The sequence below is a fragment of the Pristis pectinata genome, chromosome 7 (assembly GCF_009764475.1).
Source record: "Pristis pectinata isolate sPriPec2 chromosome 7, sPriPec2.1.pri, whole genome shotgun sequence".
NCBI lineage: Eukaryota > Metazoa > Chordata > Chondrichthyes > Rhinopristiformes > Pristidae > Pristis > Pristis pectinata.
In genome coordinates, this window is record NC_067411.1 from 82,210,774 (window position 1) to 82,228,920 (window position 18,147).

General features: G+C 36.8%; 1 protein-coding gene across 2 annotated transcripts in view; it reads right to left on the reverse strand.

Annotated features, from left to right (window-relative positions):
• Positions 1-18,147, reverse strand: part of prdm6 (PR domain containing 6) — a 157,585-nt gene that overhangs the window by 46,966 nt on the left and 92,472 nt on the right. For both annotated transcript variants that reach the window (XM_052020024.1, XM_052020023.1), the window contains exons 4-5: positions 16,053-16,180; positions 2,638-2,762 (exon numbers count right to left, since the gene is read on the reverse strand). In XM_052020024.1, coding sequence (XP_051875984.1) covers positions 2,638-2,762; positions 16,053-16,180 — 253 coding nt within the window. The remainder of the gene's footprint in view (positions 1-2,637; positions 2,763-16,052; positions 16,181-18,147) is intronic.

Genomic DNA, 18,147 nt, shown 5'->3' on the forward strand with positions numbered 1-18,147 from the left:
AAGCACCTTCTGCAGAGAGAGAAAACTGGAGTTGATTTTACAATTTGACAACCTGATGGCCAGTTCTGGTGAAAGATCATCAACCTGTAATGTTAACTCTGTTTTTCTCTCCACCAATACTGCCTGACACACTGAGTACTTGCAGCATTGTCTGTTTTACTTCAGATTTCCAGCTTCTGTAGTGTTTTGTAATTCACAGTTCCAACATTGTTTTGTTTGCCTCACTCCTCTCTTTTCATTCACCTCACCTTCCATTCACCTCACCTCCAGACAGATCAGCTTCCTTTGACAAGCTCTCAGCAACTTATCTCACCCAGCACCACCACCACTCCATCTTGCTTGGTCTCAAACCAATTACAAGTCTTCCTTTTGTTCTCTTCACCCCTTCTTTATAACTTTACCTCATTTCCAACCTTTTCCTAGTTTTGATGAAAGGTCATTGACCGAAAACATTAACTCCATGTTTTTCTCCACATATGCTACTTCACCTGCTGAAGATTTCCCACTGTTTCTGGTTTTCTTTCCTTCTTTATTACAAATTTATCTGGTCCTAGGCACTCATAATAATGGCCTCCAGCCAATGAGCAATGTATACTATCTCCACTCTCACTGGAAGACTTCCGATTCCCACCCTCCAACCCCCAAACCTGTTGCAGAATCTTGCTGGAGGCTTGGTGGCTCTAAATAGTTAGCAGAGTGATTTGATTCCAAAGTTCACATAAAATCTGCACAAATTGGGATTATTCTTAAATTTATCAAAATGATAACTTTAAGTGTTTACATAGTAATTAGCATTTGTGAATATGACTTGTTATACTTAATTCCTAAGTGCTTATACAGTTTTGGAGATAAGATATTTTATTCTTATCACAAGAATAAAAAGGATAGTTAATTCAAAACAAAGTATATCAATGTTTCCATCCTAACAATATCTTCAGTATTGATGTGTATCTGTTGGGTATGGTTCCAATGCTGTCATATACGGATTACAACTTCAAACATAAAGCTTGTATGTAATAACATAAGTTATTTATTTGGATGATTTCATTGCATTTGTGATTCATCTCATGCTATTTGTTATGGATTGCTTTGTTGATAGCTAATGAAAGCCTCTGCAGCAAAATCAGTATGAAGTCATAGTGCACAAATAACCTGATTGTTTCTCGTTTGGACCTTAACTTCTGGGAGAAGGTTAGTCCGAAACTACAGGTGAGGGAAATGAAAGGAATGGAAAGATTATTTTATTAAAGCTTCAGTCAAGAACAAGTTAATGTGCTGTATTAAATATGTTACCTGCAGATTTTCGTTGAATCATAACATTTACAGGTCACAAGGAAGCTATCATATCTGAACTATCAACATGTTGTATCTACACTAATCCCATTTTCTGGAACAGATTTAAAAAGGCACTTAATCCATGGCCTAAAATAATAACCAATAATGTACTATGGAATTATCCAAGCAATCATTATGTTATCACAATAATCACACCGCAGATTTAATTGTAAATTTTGAGTTTACTTTGACAATAATAGTTTCTGAAGCAACATTGTACTTATTGTATATTCTTCAGTTATAGAGAGAATTATTTCTCACATCTAAAAATACATCCTTAGTAAATGTAGTAAATGTTTGTAATATTGTAATGCTGTTAATGCAATTAATTCTTATGGTTCATATTCATTCAGTGTAATATTAACAGTAATATCTAAATATATACATGCAAATCATTAATAACTCTTTACAAGACACAAAATGAGTTGGTGCTTTAAGTGAAAAGATAAATAACTGCTTTTCTAGGCACCTCAGCATCTGTTGTTAATGTCTCATGCATATCCCTGCACTTTCTGTTGAAATGCAGCAATTTCTATTTTAATGCAATACTATCTAAGCAGTGTAGCAAATAAAAATGATAAGCTTGAATGTTTGCAATGATCACAGAAAACTTATATCTTGACCCTATTCTTAGCAACCTCATGAGCATAAGTTTTCTGTTGATAATAATTTGAAATGATAAAAGATGGCATTAAACTATAACTAAAGAGCAAGTCCATAATGAGGTAGGTAATTCAACCATTTACCCAGAAGTAAGCCTGCTTTTGTGAAGTTTGTCCAACCAATAATCTAGTTACAAAGAATTGCTGCCCTGCAACTACCTTGTTCTTTCTAGCCTGGCTAATTTTTTTTCAGATGTTGCAATACAGAATTAATCATGCACATCTGTTCACTTGCTTATCACCAGATCACTTATTTTATTTCTCCTATGCATAATTAGGAAAATTTGAAAAAAAAATCGAATGAAAACCTAATCTTAATGGAGATCAGCAAATATTTCAGCAAAATTGTATGCACAGCCACAGAACAAGTATAACTTTGTTGTCACCATCACAATTCAATAATTGAGCAAGTCAAATCAGGATGCCATGCAGCTTTCAAGAAAGAGCAGCAGACACATGCAAGATTCTGCTGCTTTTGCCAGTTTGACAGAAAAGAACACCTCAGTTGGCAAAGACCATCCAAAATTCACCAATTAAACACATGTGTTTCGTCAGGGAATGTTTGTTAGCAGATCAAATATGGCAGTGAAAGGTTATTCAATATTAAAATTATTTTAAAGGCATTGAAGGAAATGCTTACAATTGTCATCTTGTGCAATGCACTGAAAGGGGATCCCAAAGAATGATGAGTAGCTATCGTTGTACCAGACCAAAAGTTCCACTCCTCTCGGAATATCATCACAGGCTCTGTAGAATATGCAGGACCTAAAACAGAAGATGAGAGGTATTGGCAAAACGCATGCAGTGCTTTCAGCTTTGATAATTTATAAATCCTGTACTATATTTTTTGAATGACATTTGGTTTTCATGGCTCATCACATTGGTGCCTCCGCCAATATTAGAGTGGTAGAATACAGCCTGTTACCCCCAACTACGTACTTGGCCACTTCTAAAATAAAGTGAGGTTGAAACAAAATCTTGTTCATGGAGGCTGAAATTTGGAAGGCATGTCAGCTGATATCATGCCAGCCAAGCATAAGCTTCATAAATCACACACAAAAGTGGGTGGGTGAAATAGTTAAAAAGATGGATAATTTTTTTTAATTGAGAATAAATTATACAAAATAAAATATTTTAACATATATAGTTTTAAGGACATTTTTAAGATTGATTTAAAATATGGTAAGCAACCACTGGCTGATTTGCAATTGCTTGAACTGTTTATAGAGTCAGTCTAATTGCCAAGCAATAGAACTCTTCATAAGTAACTCTGCTATATTGCTGCACCTAATAGCAAAGAGTTTGTCACACTTAATGAGATATTTAATCCCACAAATTGTCACAAATATAGCACCGTGATTTAGAAAAGCCTTGATGTAGCCAAGCAAAAGTCACACTGGTTTCGTAGAAATTCTGAAGAAGGTTAAGACATGCTGGAGTTTCATACGAGTTTCATTTTGCATCTTATTGAAATGCACCAGCACCAGGATTACTCCATGTTAATACTAAGGGAATATCTGTCCCATTCTTAGCAATAATATTTTTCCTCTCACTGATCAGAAAGTTTAAAAGAAATGAAGGTGCAGAATAATGAAATGTTGATTGTTTGAAACTCTGTTTTCTAAGAGGGCCTGATGGTCCAGTGTCTGGTAAAACCTGATAGCCAGGTTGCACTATTTAACATATGCTGATTCCTCAAATAAAAAGATGGTGAGGTGCAAAGCTAATACTATTGCAGAGGAAACTGCAGTACAAGAGGACAATTTACGCTGGCAGACAGAGATTAAAAGCCAAATGATCCCCCCTGCTACTTTGGCCCATTTCCTAGTGGTCTGTTGCAGAATAGTATTAGAAAAGGATTCTTTCTCTCATTGCAAGTTTTCATTGCTCGCACTCCATCTACTCCTTTGGAACATACAGTCCCATATGCATTGGCAGTAAAGACGCCTTTAATGCATTATCCAAGTGATAATAATTTCAGAACCTTGTAGATTGTGTGTTAAATGGATTCAAGAAATGAAATGAAATAAATTATGACTGGGGGTAGGTTGGAGCATCATTACTGGTATGGTGATGTGGTAGAGCTTCAATCTGGTGTTGAACTTTGCTCCATAGTTTCTCAGAGGTTAAGATAAGATATTTTGTACATCACATTAATCACATGTACTTCGAAACACAGTGAAATACATCTTTTGCGTAGAGTGTTCTGGGGGCAGCCTGCAAGTGTTGCCATGCTTCTGGCGCCAACATAGCATGCCCACAACTTCCTAACCCGCACGTCTTTGGAATGTGGGAGGAAACCGGAGCACCCAGAGGAAACTCACGCAGACACAGGGAGAACATACAAACTCCTTACAGACAGTGGCCGGAATTGAACCTGGGTCACTGGCACTGCAATAGCGTTACGCTAACCGCTATACTAAAATTGCTTTATAGCCCTGCCTTATCCAAGGTGCTGACAGACTTTTGGGGTCTGCTTGTGGATCTCAACTCAGCTCGCTCCTCAGACTTGTGGGGCCCCAGGAAGGCCCCTTAAATACAGAAAAGGAAGATCATTGAACGAATTTCAAAATAATTCTGGCACTTCAGTTTTGCGTTGGGTCTTGGATGATATTTCTATGCACTATTATGTCCATAAGTGCCCCACTTGATTATTCTAGTCATCTGCTTCCTAGAATTCTGGACTGGATTAGTGGAATAGAAGATTAATGGGCAGAAATTATGCCTGATCTCATTTGTGTTCCTGCTAAAGGTTTGTAGATTTTCTCGGCTTATCTTCCACTTACTAATATGCAGGATTTCTGAGGCTAATCATAACATCCTTATAGCCAGCACTCTGAGATCAGTGAGTTTAGCACAGACCACAAATCAAACATGGCACCTTCCGGGTCCATTTGGCACAGTTTCCTCCTGGAAAGTATACTGGAAAACTCTTTTGATTTGACAATTAGAAAGAAGTATGAAAAAAAAACAACCTTTAAGATGTGTGTTGTGGCCATATTTGGCTGAAAGAAAAGTGCAACACACCTCTCGTCCAAGACACATCACAAGAATTTGCTTGTGCCAAAGCAGTTTGTTCCTTGCTTAACTCCACTTGCAACAGAGAATCCATCAGCACATGTTCTTTAATAGTGAGATGTGCACTTGTCAATGTATTTTGTCATTGCCAAGTGGCTCTTGGCAACAGGATTGTAAAGATCAATATAAACAAACAGAGGAATCTGAAATTTTCACTTGCAGCTGTGAAAATTCCATCTGTGTTATTTTTACTGAGCATTCTGCCATCCTGTTTGACTGAAGTGCTGCTAGCTAAGCAAAGTGCTTCAGATCTTTCTATGAATATCTGACAAAAACTATACCCTGGCGGATTCCTCCCTTTGCGGAGACCTGTAAGACTTTAATAATTCTTCCCACAGTTTCATCAGGTTCAATCAAAGCCTGTGCTATACATGTCAAATATCTGGTAACATGGCAATGCTTGGGACTATATTTGATCAATTTCACCTTTTTATTTGACTTCTTGCAATACCAGCTTCGTAGAACTGATCAAAGTTCTATATGCCATTAGACCAATGCTAGACATAAATGTACAGTTTCTTCTGAAAGGACAGGACTGTTTTAAAGCAATGGGTGGTCTTGGAGGCCCTTAGAAAGACTACAAAACCATAAGCGTACACTTTCTTATGAGAGAGCAACAGTTGCAGGCCCTGCACAAATCAGTGTGTGCTTAAGTACATCAAAGGCATTTTTTCCTCTCAGCTAATATTTCCTTTCCTGACATGTATCTAGTATTGTGTTTGGATGACTCATAAAGATAACTGCATGATGTCCTCTCTCTGTTGTAGCAGAACTCCTGCCAATGAACATTATTGTCAGCACAAAATAAAAACAAAGTATTGGGGGTGGGATGGTCTCAGTCATCAATCAATCTTAAAAATTCTTTGAAGAGAATTCCATTAAGACATCACTAATCAAAACACATGGAATTCAAACCAGCTGCCTATCACAAGGGGTAGTTGTTTATGCACAACATAAATGCTCCACATTTGCTATATTCCTATAGGCTGTGCATGCAGACGTTTCCTTTACCCATATAAATCAAATGTAAAACTTCCAAAGAACCAAATACTCTCTCTTATTTATCTCATCAGAAACTGAACTGTTGCAGGTGAAAGTATCTTCTGAGCAGTTCCACAAGGGCCCAAAGTAAGACTGGAACATTTTAACTATCCCATGAATACCCAAGGCAAAGGCATGATTCCCAAGTTAGAACGCCACTCTGTGCTGAGTCATCCACTCATAGACAGAGGCAGGAAAGGGGCTGAAACTGGCTACAACATTTCCAACTTCAAAGGTAATCAGCCAGCATTTCTGCTTCTGATTTTTTAACCAATCATTCCTGGTTGAAGGATTCAGCTGTGATGGACCTTTCTTCATCCACATTTAACACTCTGCTGACTCTCACTTTCAGGCACATATATTAGGAACGGCCTGATGTGAAGTGCTAGAGGCAATCGGTGCTCACTGAACCATAACTAGCAATGAATTTAATGACTTCAGAAAGAAAAAAAGACGTATTTATTTGGCATCTTCTGCATCCCTTTTGAGATACCCTAAAGTATGCTATAGTCAGTGAGCTACGTTTACGGTCTAGTCATTATAGTATTGCAGAAAATACAGGGGCCAATTTGCACACAGCAAGCTCCCACAAATAGCAAAGTGATAATAAAAAAGATGATGCATTTACAAAAATGTTCAAGCAGCCATAAACATTGGACTTTTTTTAAATAATGCTGAGGGCTCTTTAATGTTACCTGGGCCCTTTGGTTTAATGCCTCATACAAAATCTGGCAACTCCAACAAGTGTGGTACTCCCTCAATAGTGCATTGGAGTGTCAGCATAGTTCTGTGTATTCACACCTGTATGACTTGAACTTGGAGTCATTTTGTGCCTTGAGGATAGTAAATTGATGAGAATATAAAAACATGGGATAAACTGGGTTGAGGGCAGCTCATGCTTTCTACCCTCCTACAGATAAGTTTTCCTTTGAGTGCTTTACTTAGGGATCACTTCCACACCATCGCCTACATTTCCCATACCACATCTCCCTGCTTCACAGGCAGCCTGCTATTGCACTTTCTCAGATTTTGCCATTTGTAACCTTGCATGGGTCAGAGAGTTCTAATCCTATAACCCTAATTATATAACTATGCTCATCATACAAGATTACAATTCAAAAGCATTTCATTAAATTCAAAATAATTTGGGGAGTTTCGATGAAAGATGCTTTATAAATACCTATATTAAAAAAAAACTAGAAGCAGGAGAAGAAATAAAAAGAGGAGCAAGCCTTTTAGTCCCTTGTGGCTGCCCAGCAATGCGATCATGGCTGTTCTTTCCCTCAACATCACTTTCCTGTACTCACCCCATAATCCTCTGATTGCCTTAATTTCTACAAAACTGTCTATCTCTGTCCAGAATATACTCAGTGAATATAAATATATGTTCTCCTTTCTTGCATAAGTGAGCTAATTGGATTACTAATTCCTGGAAATCCACCCGCAAAGATTATTTTCATGCGATGAAATTCCAAATTTTTCAGAGGTTTCCCTAGTCTCAAAGTATATTGTAGGAAAAAGAAAAGAAAAAAGTCACAATCCTTTCAGAAAATAGAATGTTGAAGGACTGAAATATTTGACTTAATTGTTCTTTATAAAAGGTTTCTCAGGTATGTATTTCTGTGGTTTAATCTTGCATTAAGAAAGCAAACACTCCTCAGGTACAAGCATCTTTTATTAATATAATTTTAATGATTGCTCAGTATGTCCCTGTGAACTCGAAGTTTAACAATGGGTGGCCCAGGGTGATTGTCATTCAATCTGCCTTCTGGTTTAAAGAGATTTCAGGGGAGTTTTTTGGTTCAAGGAATCAATATTCCTTCATCATGACTATTTAAAAATCAAAGTGGCCTGCGTTCTGCCTTACTAATACCGTACCTCAATCACAGAGCTAGAATTATGCTGGAGTATTAAGTCACTCAAACTCACATAATAAATTTCATACAAATCAAGAGGGAATTTCATGAGACTCTACTTTTGACATTGATGTGAATCAACACTGAACTATTACACTTCAGTCCTGATCTTCCAACAAGGGTATGTTATTGCCAAAACTCCACATCCATGGCAGAGCCTTGTGAAATTATCCCTCAGAAATTTCTTTATGTGAAGACTTCTGACAAGCCAATCTTCACAAAGCTCCCATTTTCATTGAACCAAGACCATTATCTTTAACACCATGGGAGCAATTTTGCAAAGACCCAAACATGGGTCAGAGAGTTCTAATCCTATAACCCCAATTATATAACTATGCTCATCACAAGCAAGGAGCTGTTCATGTAACAGACATCTTCAGAATTACATCTCATGTATTATTGATTTTATACAACAGGTATCACTCAATATCATTTGCAGATCTCTAAAAAACATTCCTGTCATGGCAAATAAAAACAATAAATTTGTGCTTCTCATAACTGTTTCCAATACAGCTAAGATCGAAGAGAGTAGAAATATAAAATCTAAGTAGTTATTCACTGTATTATTTTGCTTCTGCACTAATAAACTCTGATTGCAGAATAGAACAGCTGTGGTACTGTGTAAGAATACCTTGTGTAAGGTAAAAAGGGCCCAGAAATCATTCTACAATACAATAACATGAGAGAGATTGGTGAATTATTACAGGAAGCTTTGTTTCCACCATGCTCTTCAAAACACCAGTATCTGTTTTTGGGTTCATTTGTTTTGTTCTGTTTAGTGTCCTATGTGCTTTCATTTGGTAAAAATGTTTTCACCACTTCTGTGTTACTAATGTGAGAAGGCTTGCCAATCCCAATTTATTTTTGATAATAGGATCATACAATTTTAATTGCAGAAGAAATCCTCTCCTATGTCAACTCCATGAAAGAGCTATCCACTTCATCCCATTCTCTTACCTTTCCTAGTTCCCTGTCATAAATTTTAAAAATTCAATATCCAATTTATATTTATTGTGCATTCTGTTACTACCATTGTTTTCAGCTAGATGTAACAATGTCCTAACAACTGTACAAATACATACTTCTAACCTTTTTTTTATTATTGATTTGAGTTTTATGCTCACTTATCTATCAGTAGAGATTATTTCTCCCTGTCTATCTCATCAAAAGCTTTCATAATCGTTTCACCTTTCTCAGACATCCTCAAACTGTTTCGGTAAGAATCCTTGTTTAACTAACATCTCCTTACAGTTAAAACTTTTCAATCCTTGTAATACCATAGCAAATCTATTCAAGACTTCTATTAATGCTAAACTGCTACTTGCTGCTGCTCACATTATTTTCCTACCCTCTGATCCCTATAACATCAAATCTCATGTATTTTACCAGCAGAAAATAAAACTATAGGATGTAGCTACAGAGGAATTTAGACAAATTGGTAAAATAGCATTTGATGTCTCTGGGCCTGTACTTGCTGGAGTTAAGAAGGATGAGGTGGGATTTCATTGAAACCTGCCGAATATTGAAAGGCCTGGATAGAGTGGACATGGAGAGGATGTTTGCAGTAGTGGGAGAGTCTAGGACCATAGGGCACAGCCTCAGAGTAGAAGGATATCCCTTTAGAACAGAAATGAAGAGTAATTTCTTCAGCCAGAAGGTGGTGAATCTGTGAAATTCATTGCCACAGATGGTTATGGAAGCCAAGATATTGGGTATATTTAAAGCGGAGGTTGAATAGGTTCTTGATTAGTAAGGGTGTCAAAGGTTACAGGGAGAAGGCAGGAGAATAGGGTTGAGAGGGAAAAATAAATCAGCCATGATCGAATGGCAGATCAGACTCGATGGGCCGAATGGTCTAATTCTGTTCCTATGTCTTATGGTCTTATGATTTCACAAACATGTGCCATTAGATTTGAATAGTGGCTTGAAATGAATACTTGCCCCCTGAAAATGTAATTCAAAGAAGCTTGTTAAGGATATACAATCGAGGATTAAGCTGAGCTAAATGTTCTAAAGTTTTCCTTTATTTACATTCTGAAACCTAGGAGGGTGCTCCAAAGGGATGAGCTGAGTCCACAAAAAAGCAGCTGATGTTTAACTTGGAAAAGGAATGAACTAGATAGGCCCAGTAAAGTATTCTCATTCTGCGCTTTCTTTCAATTTTCTTTTTGGATTATACACTGCTACTTTATGGGCATCACTGAGGGCAGCTGACAGTAGGTTTATGATTTTTATATAATATTAAAACTAGGAGCTTAATGAACATACTAAACAGTTATATTTTAAGTCTGTTTATATATTACTTTGCAAAATGCATTGAAACAAATACTAATGCCACTATTTGTCAAATTGGGTACAGATATCATCCAGTTCAAACATTGAATCTGGAGAAAGTTTCTTGTCCACTTCTGGGAGTTTTCTACTTATTGCTGTTTACCATGATGTCTGCACTGTTGAACAAAAGTGGCTAATCCAAATCAACTGATCAAAAAAAACAACCTGGATAGACTGAAATATCTTTACGATAAAATAAGGAGTACAACATTCTGAAAGTAGTCAGCTACGCTGAGACATTGGTTGTACATATAAAAAGCAGCTCCTGTAATTTTTATTTTAAAAATATAGTGTGGGCCGCCCTCTTTAAAGATGGAGGAGTCCGTGTATTGCTAAGTGCAACTCATAGACCCCTTGATTTGTGGACCGGATGCTGCCACTGATCAATGGGATTTTGTGCACCCATGATCACTGGGCAAAATAAGGCCCACTTCACAATAAAGGGAGGGGGTCTCCTCAGATCCATGTGCCATTGCACCCTCTCTATTCAACCAGTCTCCTGTGGTCCCCCTATCGTTCTCCTTTATCCTCCTCATGCTGCCTTGGAGAGATCCACTTCCTACAGGTCAGAATGTGAGTGATGCAGCAGATGCATCTGCGAAATGCCCAGGCAGGTTTTAATGCACTTAAAGTGTGAAATAAAACAAAAAGATTTCAAATCAAAAGCATGGATTTTCCAACTTTGTTCTTTTTTGTGGATGCAGATTTGGCATTAAAACTATTATTAATGACAATTTAACACACCAGAAGTGCCTCATCCAACTTTTCTCCTAAACATCTTAATTACAGCAAGTCAATTATTTTCCATAATTTAAGTTTAAAAAATGCCCACAGATGCTAGAAGTTTGAAATAAAATTAGAAAAACCTGGAAGAACTCTGGTCAAAGAGTCTCATTGATTGTGCCTGACTTGCTGAGTTTTTCCAGCATTTTCTGTTTTTACTTTCTGTAACTTAGTACATAGTAAAATAAAACATTCCAAGCAATATTTGAAATGTTCAAGTCCTGTTGCCATGATCCTATTGTGTGCAAACTCACAGTGACAACTGATTCCATGGAAAAATTGAAGTCTTCTAAAATAATACTTGTAACACCTGCCAGAATTTGCTTTGACTGCTCTTAAGTTTTATATGTTGAGGATAAATAATAGCATATGATTGGGTCCTTGCTTACATTCCAAGCTTATTTTTTTCTATGCTTAGTGGGTAAATATATCATCTAATGTAGTATTATGACATGCAGAGCAGTAATGTTCTTATCTCAATCATTAGTCTCTGCTTACTTAGCCAGTCTTAACCAGGGTGATTTTTGGAGCACTGCAATTGGTTAACAGAATGAAAAATATCTAGCAGTTTCCAGTTCTAATCACTATCTATTGACTCATAATAGGTAGTGCATCTGTGGATGATATTTAGAACGAGGATTGAACGAGCTGCAACGTCTCACAACTTTTAACCACTGCCAAACAAATTGTATCTTAAGATCATTCATGAAATGTGGCACTGAAGCCAGCCAGCACCCATGGAACCTGCACAAATCTCTGGCTTGAGCAGCAGAAAGAAAGAAACTGTGAACCAATTCCAATGCCTCTGGCTCCACAGCAATACTGATGGAGTCACCAGCATGTTGCAAGTGGATACAGTGGACATTTGGGGCAAAAGGTATGACATGGTAGGTCATTTAAATATTAATTAGCTACTTGATAATGCGAATGGGTTATTGTTTCTTAATCAGCAAAGGCCATACTCTCACAAAAAAGAGAACCCAACAAAACAAAATCCTAAATCATTTATGATGAATAACAAACATTGCAATTTTCAATGTTAAATAATAAGTGCAAATATTATTACTATTGTTATCATCACACAATGTGCTAAGGTATTAATAATCACTTTTGGAGTTTTGGATAGGCTATCTGCTTGATATAATTTACTTAATAATTCCCAGTAACTGACTCCCTTCACCTCTGCAAAGATATTGATTTGTTTCTTTGTTGCATTCTGTGACGCCTTATAGGAGTGACGGGCTTCAAGCCTTATCAAACTTATGGACAAACAAAATTAAACATACTAAATGTATAATCTTAACAAGTGAATGAGGGCAGGTATGTTAACAAGAAAGAAAAATCATGACCAAGTATAACTTTATTCTCACTCAATGCTTAGAGGTCATCGAGGGTGAGCACTAGGAAAGCCCCTGGCCAATATTCCCATCCCTTAACCAAGAACACTCCTTGCACCTTCACAGCTACTCCAACTAGGATCACCACATATCTGAATGGGTCAGCTGTCTGAGGCCATCACTGGTCAAAAGAGAATTACTTCAATATTTGGATGATTTACACATATAAACAGGATTCCTTAAGATTGAATAGTATGACACCCGTTTTGCAAATTTTCTAATTGATGTTTTCACAATACTTGACAGTACAGAAAATGTCAGAGTTATTCCTTGTCAGCTAAATACAGCATATATGATGTCCCTGATGAAAGGACATGTAGGCTCATAAAACACTAGCTCCAGATGGAGTTCAGCCAAGAATAATAATAGAAGTTAGGCCAAAGTTGGTATGCTAACAAACATCATACAAACAATTCAATGAATGCAGAGAATTATCAAAAAACAAGAAGATAATTAACATGAATCTGATCTTTAAAAAGGCTTAGTGTTTGGATTAATGTCTATTAACTTAACATGTGCAATGATTAAAGTTTTGAAATTAGCTGTAAACAAAGCTACTGTATAGTGCTGACCAAGCAGGAACTCAGCAGTTTATGAGAAAAAAATCTGTGATCTGACAATTTATTCAGTTTATTTCAAAATGAGAGTTAGCATAAGATAAAGGGGGAATTCTATAGCAAGGATTTTCATGGTCAGGTTACAGAGGGTTCTGCCCATTCCTTTTGTATTGTAAACCTTCCTTCAAAACCCACCAGATGGGACTACTTGGAAAGTTACACAGGTCCATTCCCTTTAACAATAGATCAGAGGCACTCAACCAACTATCAAAGAACCTGTTATTTCCAAACAGGGAAAAGAAAATAAGGCATTTTTCAGGAAGCCCCATTCTGTAGAGAAAAAGAAGAACCTTAGAGTGAATGTCTGCTGATCCTGGAAGGTAGAGGAGGAGTATAAAGTGGTTATCTTATGTCTGCAAAATTGTTTTTGCTCTTATTGGCTGAAGCTTAAAATATAACACTGGGGTGGTCATGCTAGAACATGTAAAACATTGGTAACATCACAAGTGGATAGAATAGTTAGGTTTAATTATCATTTTGCACTAAACATGTGATTGGACTAGACAGAGTTCAGAGAAAATTGGCAAAGGTGTTTCCGGTGCTGGAGAATTATGAGAAGAGATTGGCTGGATTGGGATTGGCTTCTTTGATGCAGATGCTGAGGGAAGATCAAATAGAGGTATAGAAATAATGAGAGGGATAGGCAGGATGAACCATAAGAAACTATTTTCCGTTGTAGAGAAGTCAATAACCAAAGGGAAGAATTTTGAGGAATTGGTGGGAGGATTAATGAGAAGTTGCAGAAAAATCTTTCTACACCCAAAGAGAATCAAAGGTCAAAAACTCACTGACTGAAAGGGTAACAGATGCAGAAACCATCATTACACACATCAGTAGAAGACATTGGTGAGGCCACATTGTGTTCAGTTTTGGTCACCCTACTATAGGAAAGATGCCATTAAGCTGGAAAGAATGCAGAGGAAATTTACGAAGATGTTGCCGGGACTCGAGGGACTGAGTTATGGAGAGAGGTTGAGCAGGTTGAGACTTTTTACACTGGAGCATGGGAGAATGAGGGGTGATCTTATAGAGGTGTATAAAGTTATGAGGGGCATAGATAGGGTGAATGCACACAGTCTTTTTCCCAGGGTTGGGGAATCAAGAACTAGAGGGCACAGGTTTAAGGTGAGAGGGGAGAGATTTAATAGGAAGCTGAGGGGCAACGTTTCACCCAGAGAGTTGTCTGTATATGGAATGAGCTGCCAGAGGACATGGTTGAGGCAGGTACCTTAATAATATGTAAAAGGTACTTGGATAGGAAAGGCTTAGAGGGATATGAGCCAAACGTAGACAAATGCACTTGCTTAGATGGGAATCTTGATTGGTGTGGACCATTTGGGCCGAAGGGTCTGTTTCCATGCTGTTGACCCTATGACTCTGTGAAGATTACTTGGCTGAGCACTAGTTATGCTATTGCCTATAAGTCTGTGGACTGGGAGACAGGAAATGGGATTTCTCTTGATACGTCTTTTTGGTTGGCATGGACATGATGGGTTAAATAGTCTCCTTCTCAACTCTAAGTTGCAATGATTTTGATTTCTTTAGTTTATAGTCTTGGATCCACACTTAGGAATCACATACATGGCTATAACTAAACACAGGTTATGCTTAATAAATGAAAAGTTATGCATATATTTGGGAATTTCATACAGTGCTTCATAATTTGACCCACATTTTCTATGTAATGAAAATGAATGAAATTGTGTCTGAAATACACAATGCTAATCATTCAAGAGTGCATAAAATGAGCTTACTCTTGTAGGAAGGCTAATGAAATAACAGCATTGATTAAACAACAATGTAACACTTAAACAACTTAAGCAATTATTCAAATTACTGCATTAATGCAGGGCAAAGCAAACCAAAGATATCCAATTTATAGCTTAGAACTGAAACTGATAACTGACAAAAATTAATCCAAAGCACAGTCACCAATTATGAGACCTAACTGGTCAATTCCGGTGGTCTTCAGTCCACAAGTACATGCTCAATTCAAGTTGTCCTTTCCCATCCTACCCCTATATTCCTCTAGTTCCTTCACTATGTCTGCAACATACATGATAGGCTTAGAAGAGGTAAATAAAGGAAAATTGTTCCTATTGGCTGGGGTTACACATTGGGTAAAAATTACAAGAGGCTTTGAGTTAAAAATTTCTTAATGCAGCAAATGGTTATATTCTGGAACTTGTGAAGGAAACGAGGGTTTTCAAGAAGGAATTTCCTGCCATTTTACCCCTTCCCTTCCCACCATCCATGGACCCAAATGTTCCTTCCAGGTGAAACAATTCACTTGCAATAATTCCATGGCAGTCAGTGATGAGAATTCCGCCAAAGACTGAAGTTGAACTTTGTAGATGATTAAAAGGTTTTCAGAAGTTAAGACATCAGTCACTCACCACAGAACATCCAGCCTATGCCATGTGCTTTTAGTAATGGTATTGATATGGTTGACCACTGATGATTGCTAATATGTTGATAGAAGGAGTCAATATAGATAGCACTACCACTATATAATCAGGAGACAGAAACTTGAATTTCTCTTATATAAAATAAAAACAGCAACCAACATACTTAGCCTTTTGATTTTTGTTTACTCTTGGATTTCTCTTGGTTTTTAGAACCCATTATCTCACACTTATGTGGCATGCAAATCTGTCAACCCAAGCCTAGTCCTGACAGTATACTATCTTGGGGCACTTCATTATTGATGGCATTATTAGTGGAACTGAGCAAACATCTCACTTCTGACCTCTGAGAGACAAGACCATTGATGATGCACTGCATATTAATAAAGCTGAGCATGGTTGTTTGATATTTTTAGATCTGCAGCCAGACCAAATGTTCAGCTAAGCATCACATTGATAGGTCAAAATTGTAAGCATCACCCACCTGTACTGGACAACTGTCATGTTCTGCTCTCCACAATGTCTTGCACATCGGATATACCTCATCCAATTTGACTTGTTGGGGTCACTGCCATCAATAAAGTGTTGTAGGGATCCTTCCTGATCATATATCTGAGAAAGAGGTCAAAAGGTCAAATAGTTAATTGGATCAACAGTGATCACTCTCTTGTTGCCTTGATTGTATCTCTGCTGGATGCCCAGGCTGGAAATTTATGATCATTTAATTTGTCACTGACATGAAGCATTTTCAGGAATCTGTCAAGCTATTAAAAATAAATGAATGATACAAAAATGTGAAAGAACATACTTGTAATTTTAATCAGCCTTTTATATTCAACTGGTAGTCAACGTGCAGAAATAATGAGATTGAAAAAAGTGCCATTTTGGGCCATATTCCAGATATTCTTAAAATGAAAATAATTTGCTTCTTGGTCCAATCTGATACCTTCTTCCATGGTTAAAAAAAAGTGTAATATAGATTAGTCAAAAGATTACTTTATTTCAAGCTAAACATGAGAGACACCAGCAGATTTTACTCTTACTTTACTTGAATGTTATTTAAAACTACTAACTTTGCACTATTTGCACTACTATCTTTACACCATTCTGTTGTTTTGCACTTGTCGCTTATTTATTGTTGTATTTATTACTTCCATGTATATGTTTACTCTGTGAGCTTCACACAACCAAGAGTTTCATTGCAGCCTTGTGTATATGACAATAAACTAATCTGAATCTGAATTGGATATAATTTTGAATGAGCTTTAGTATTAGATCTTGTTTGAAAATAAGCTAAATATTGAACTGCTACAGTGTGGCTAATTTTGATAGATCTTATGGAACCGTAATTTATTACCTAAAGAAGTGAATAATAAAATATTTTAGTGAGCATAACCTGTAATTTATATATATATATATCTGGCATACTATCAATATAGATGTTAAAGAAAATGTCCTTAAAAAACACTTGCTGCAATGTGTCACATTAACTACAAAACATGGACTTAATTGTGAATTGATTACAAGAATTTTAATGGGAACTTCAGAAAAAATTTAAACTTTACTTTTTGATTAATAAGTAAGGTATTTCAAATAGTGAGAAATACATTGGAATGTATCATGCACAAGCCATATGCACCTTAGGAATTTACACTCTTTAATTATCTTTATAGAATGAAACAAATATTTAGGGATTAAATTTACCCTCGTGGAGTGCTGATTGGAGTGTTTAGATAAAATTGAGTCATTTAAAAGAATCAATTAATTGGTTCTTTGGAAATATACTGCCGTAGATTTGAGGGAGTCACACATGCAAGAGCCTTAAACAAAATTTTATATCCCTTCTTACTTGTTTAATTTGGTGCCCTGTCAGAATTCACAGATAAAATCTTAGTTTTGATTTGAAAGGTGCTTTGGAGCTACCTGGAATAAAATTGGTATATGAGAAGATAGCATGATTACAAATACTGTGGATGAGGAAGATATTTGACCGCCTACCCTGAACAATCTTATGACACCACCACCCCCCCCCCATCCCCCATTGCAGAATCTAGCTTTTTGAAAATGCATTTCTTTTCCTCCACCTTTCTACTAGAAAGTCTAGTACAAGTATTTATGGTAACCACATAAAGAGCTTCCTGATTTCAGTCCTCGAGTTACCTTTTACTGGTTTAGACTTGAAATTTCTTGTCCTACTTGCAGAATTTAACTGCAGTATTCTTTATTGACCTTTTCTATACTATGTTGCATCATTAATGGAAAACAGAGAGAACTACGTTAGTCTTTAGGATTTCAGGAATTTATATTTTTGTATCATCTTTATGGAATGAAGCAAACATAGTTTGACGTTTTCCCTGAGTATTTATATTCTTGTATCATCTTTATGGAATGAAACAAACATAGTTTGACACTTTCCCCTGAGTATCATTCCCAATTCTCAATGGCTCCAAAAAGAGAGCTGAGGATTGTTGTAGTTTCAGTGATCTCTACATTCCATGAGAAAATTCTCCGGGCAAAGGCATTATCCCTTGTGCTCAGCTACAACTGTCTCACCTATTTATGTGATTCATTACCAAAAG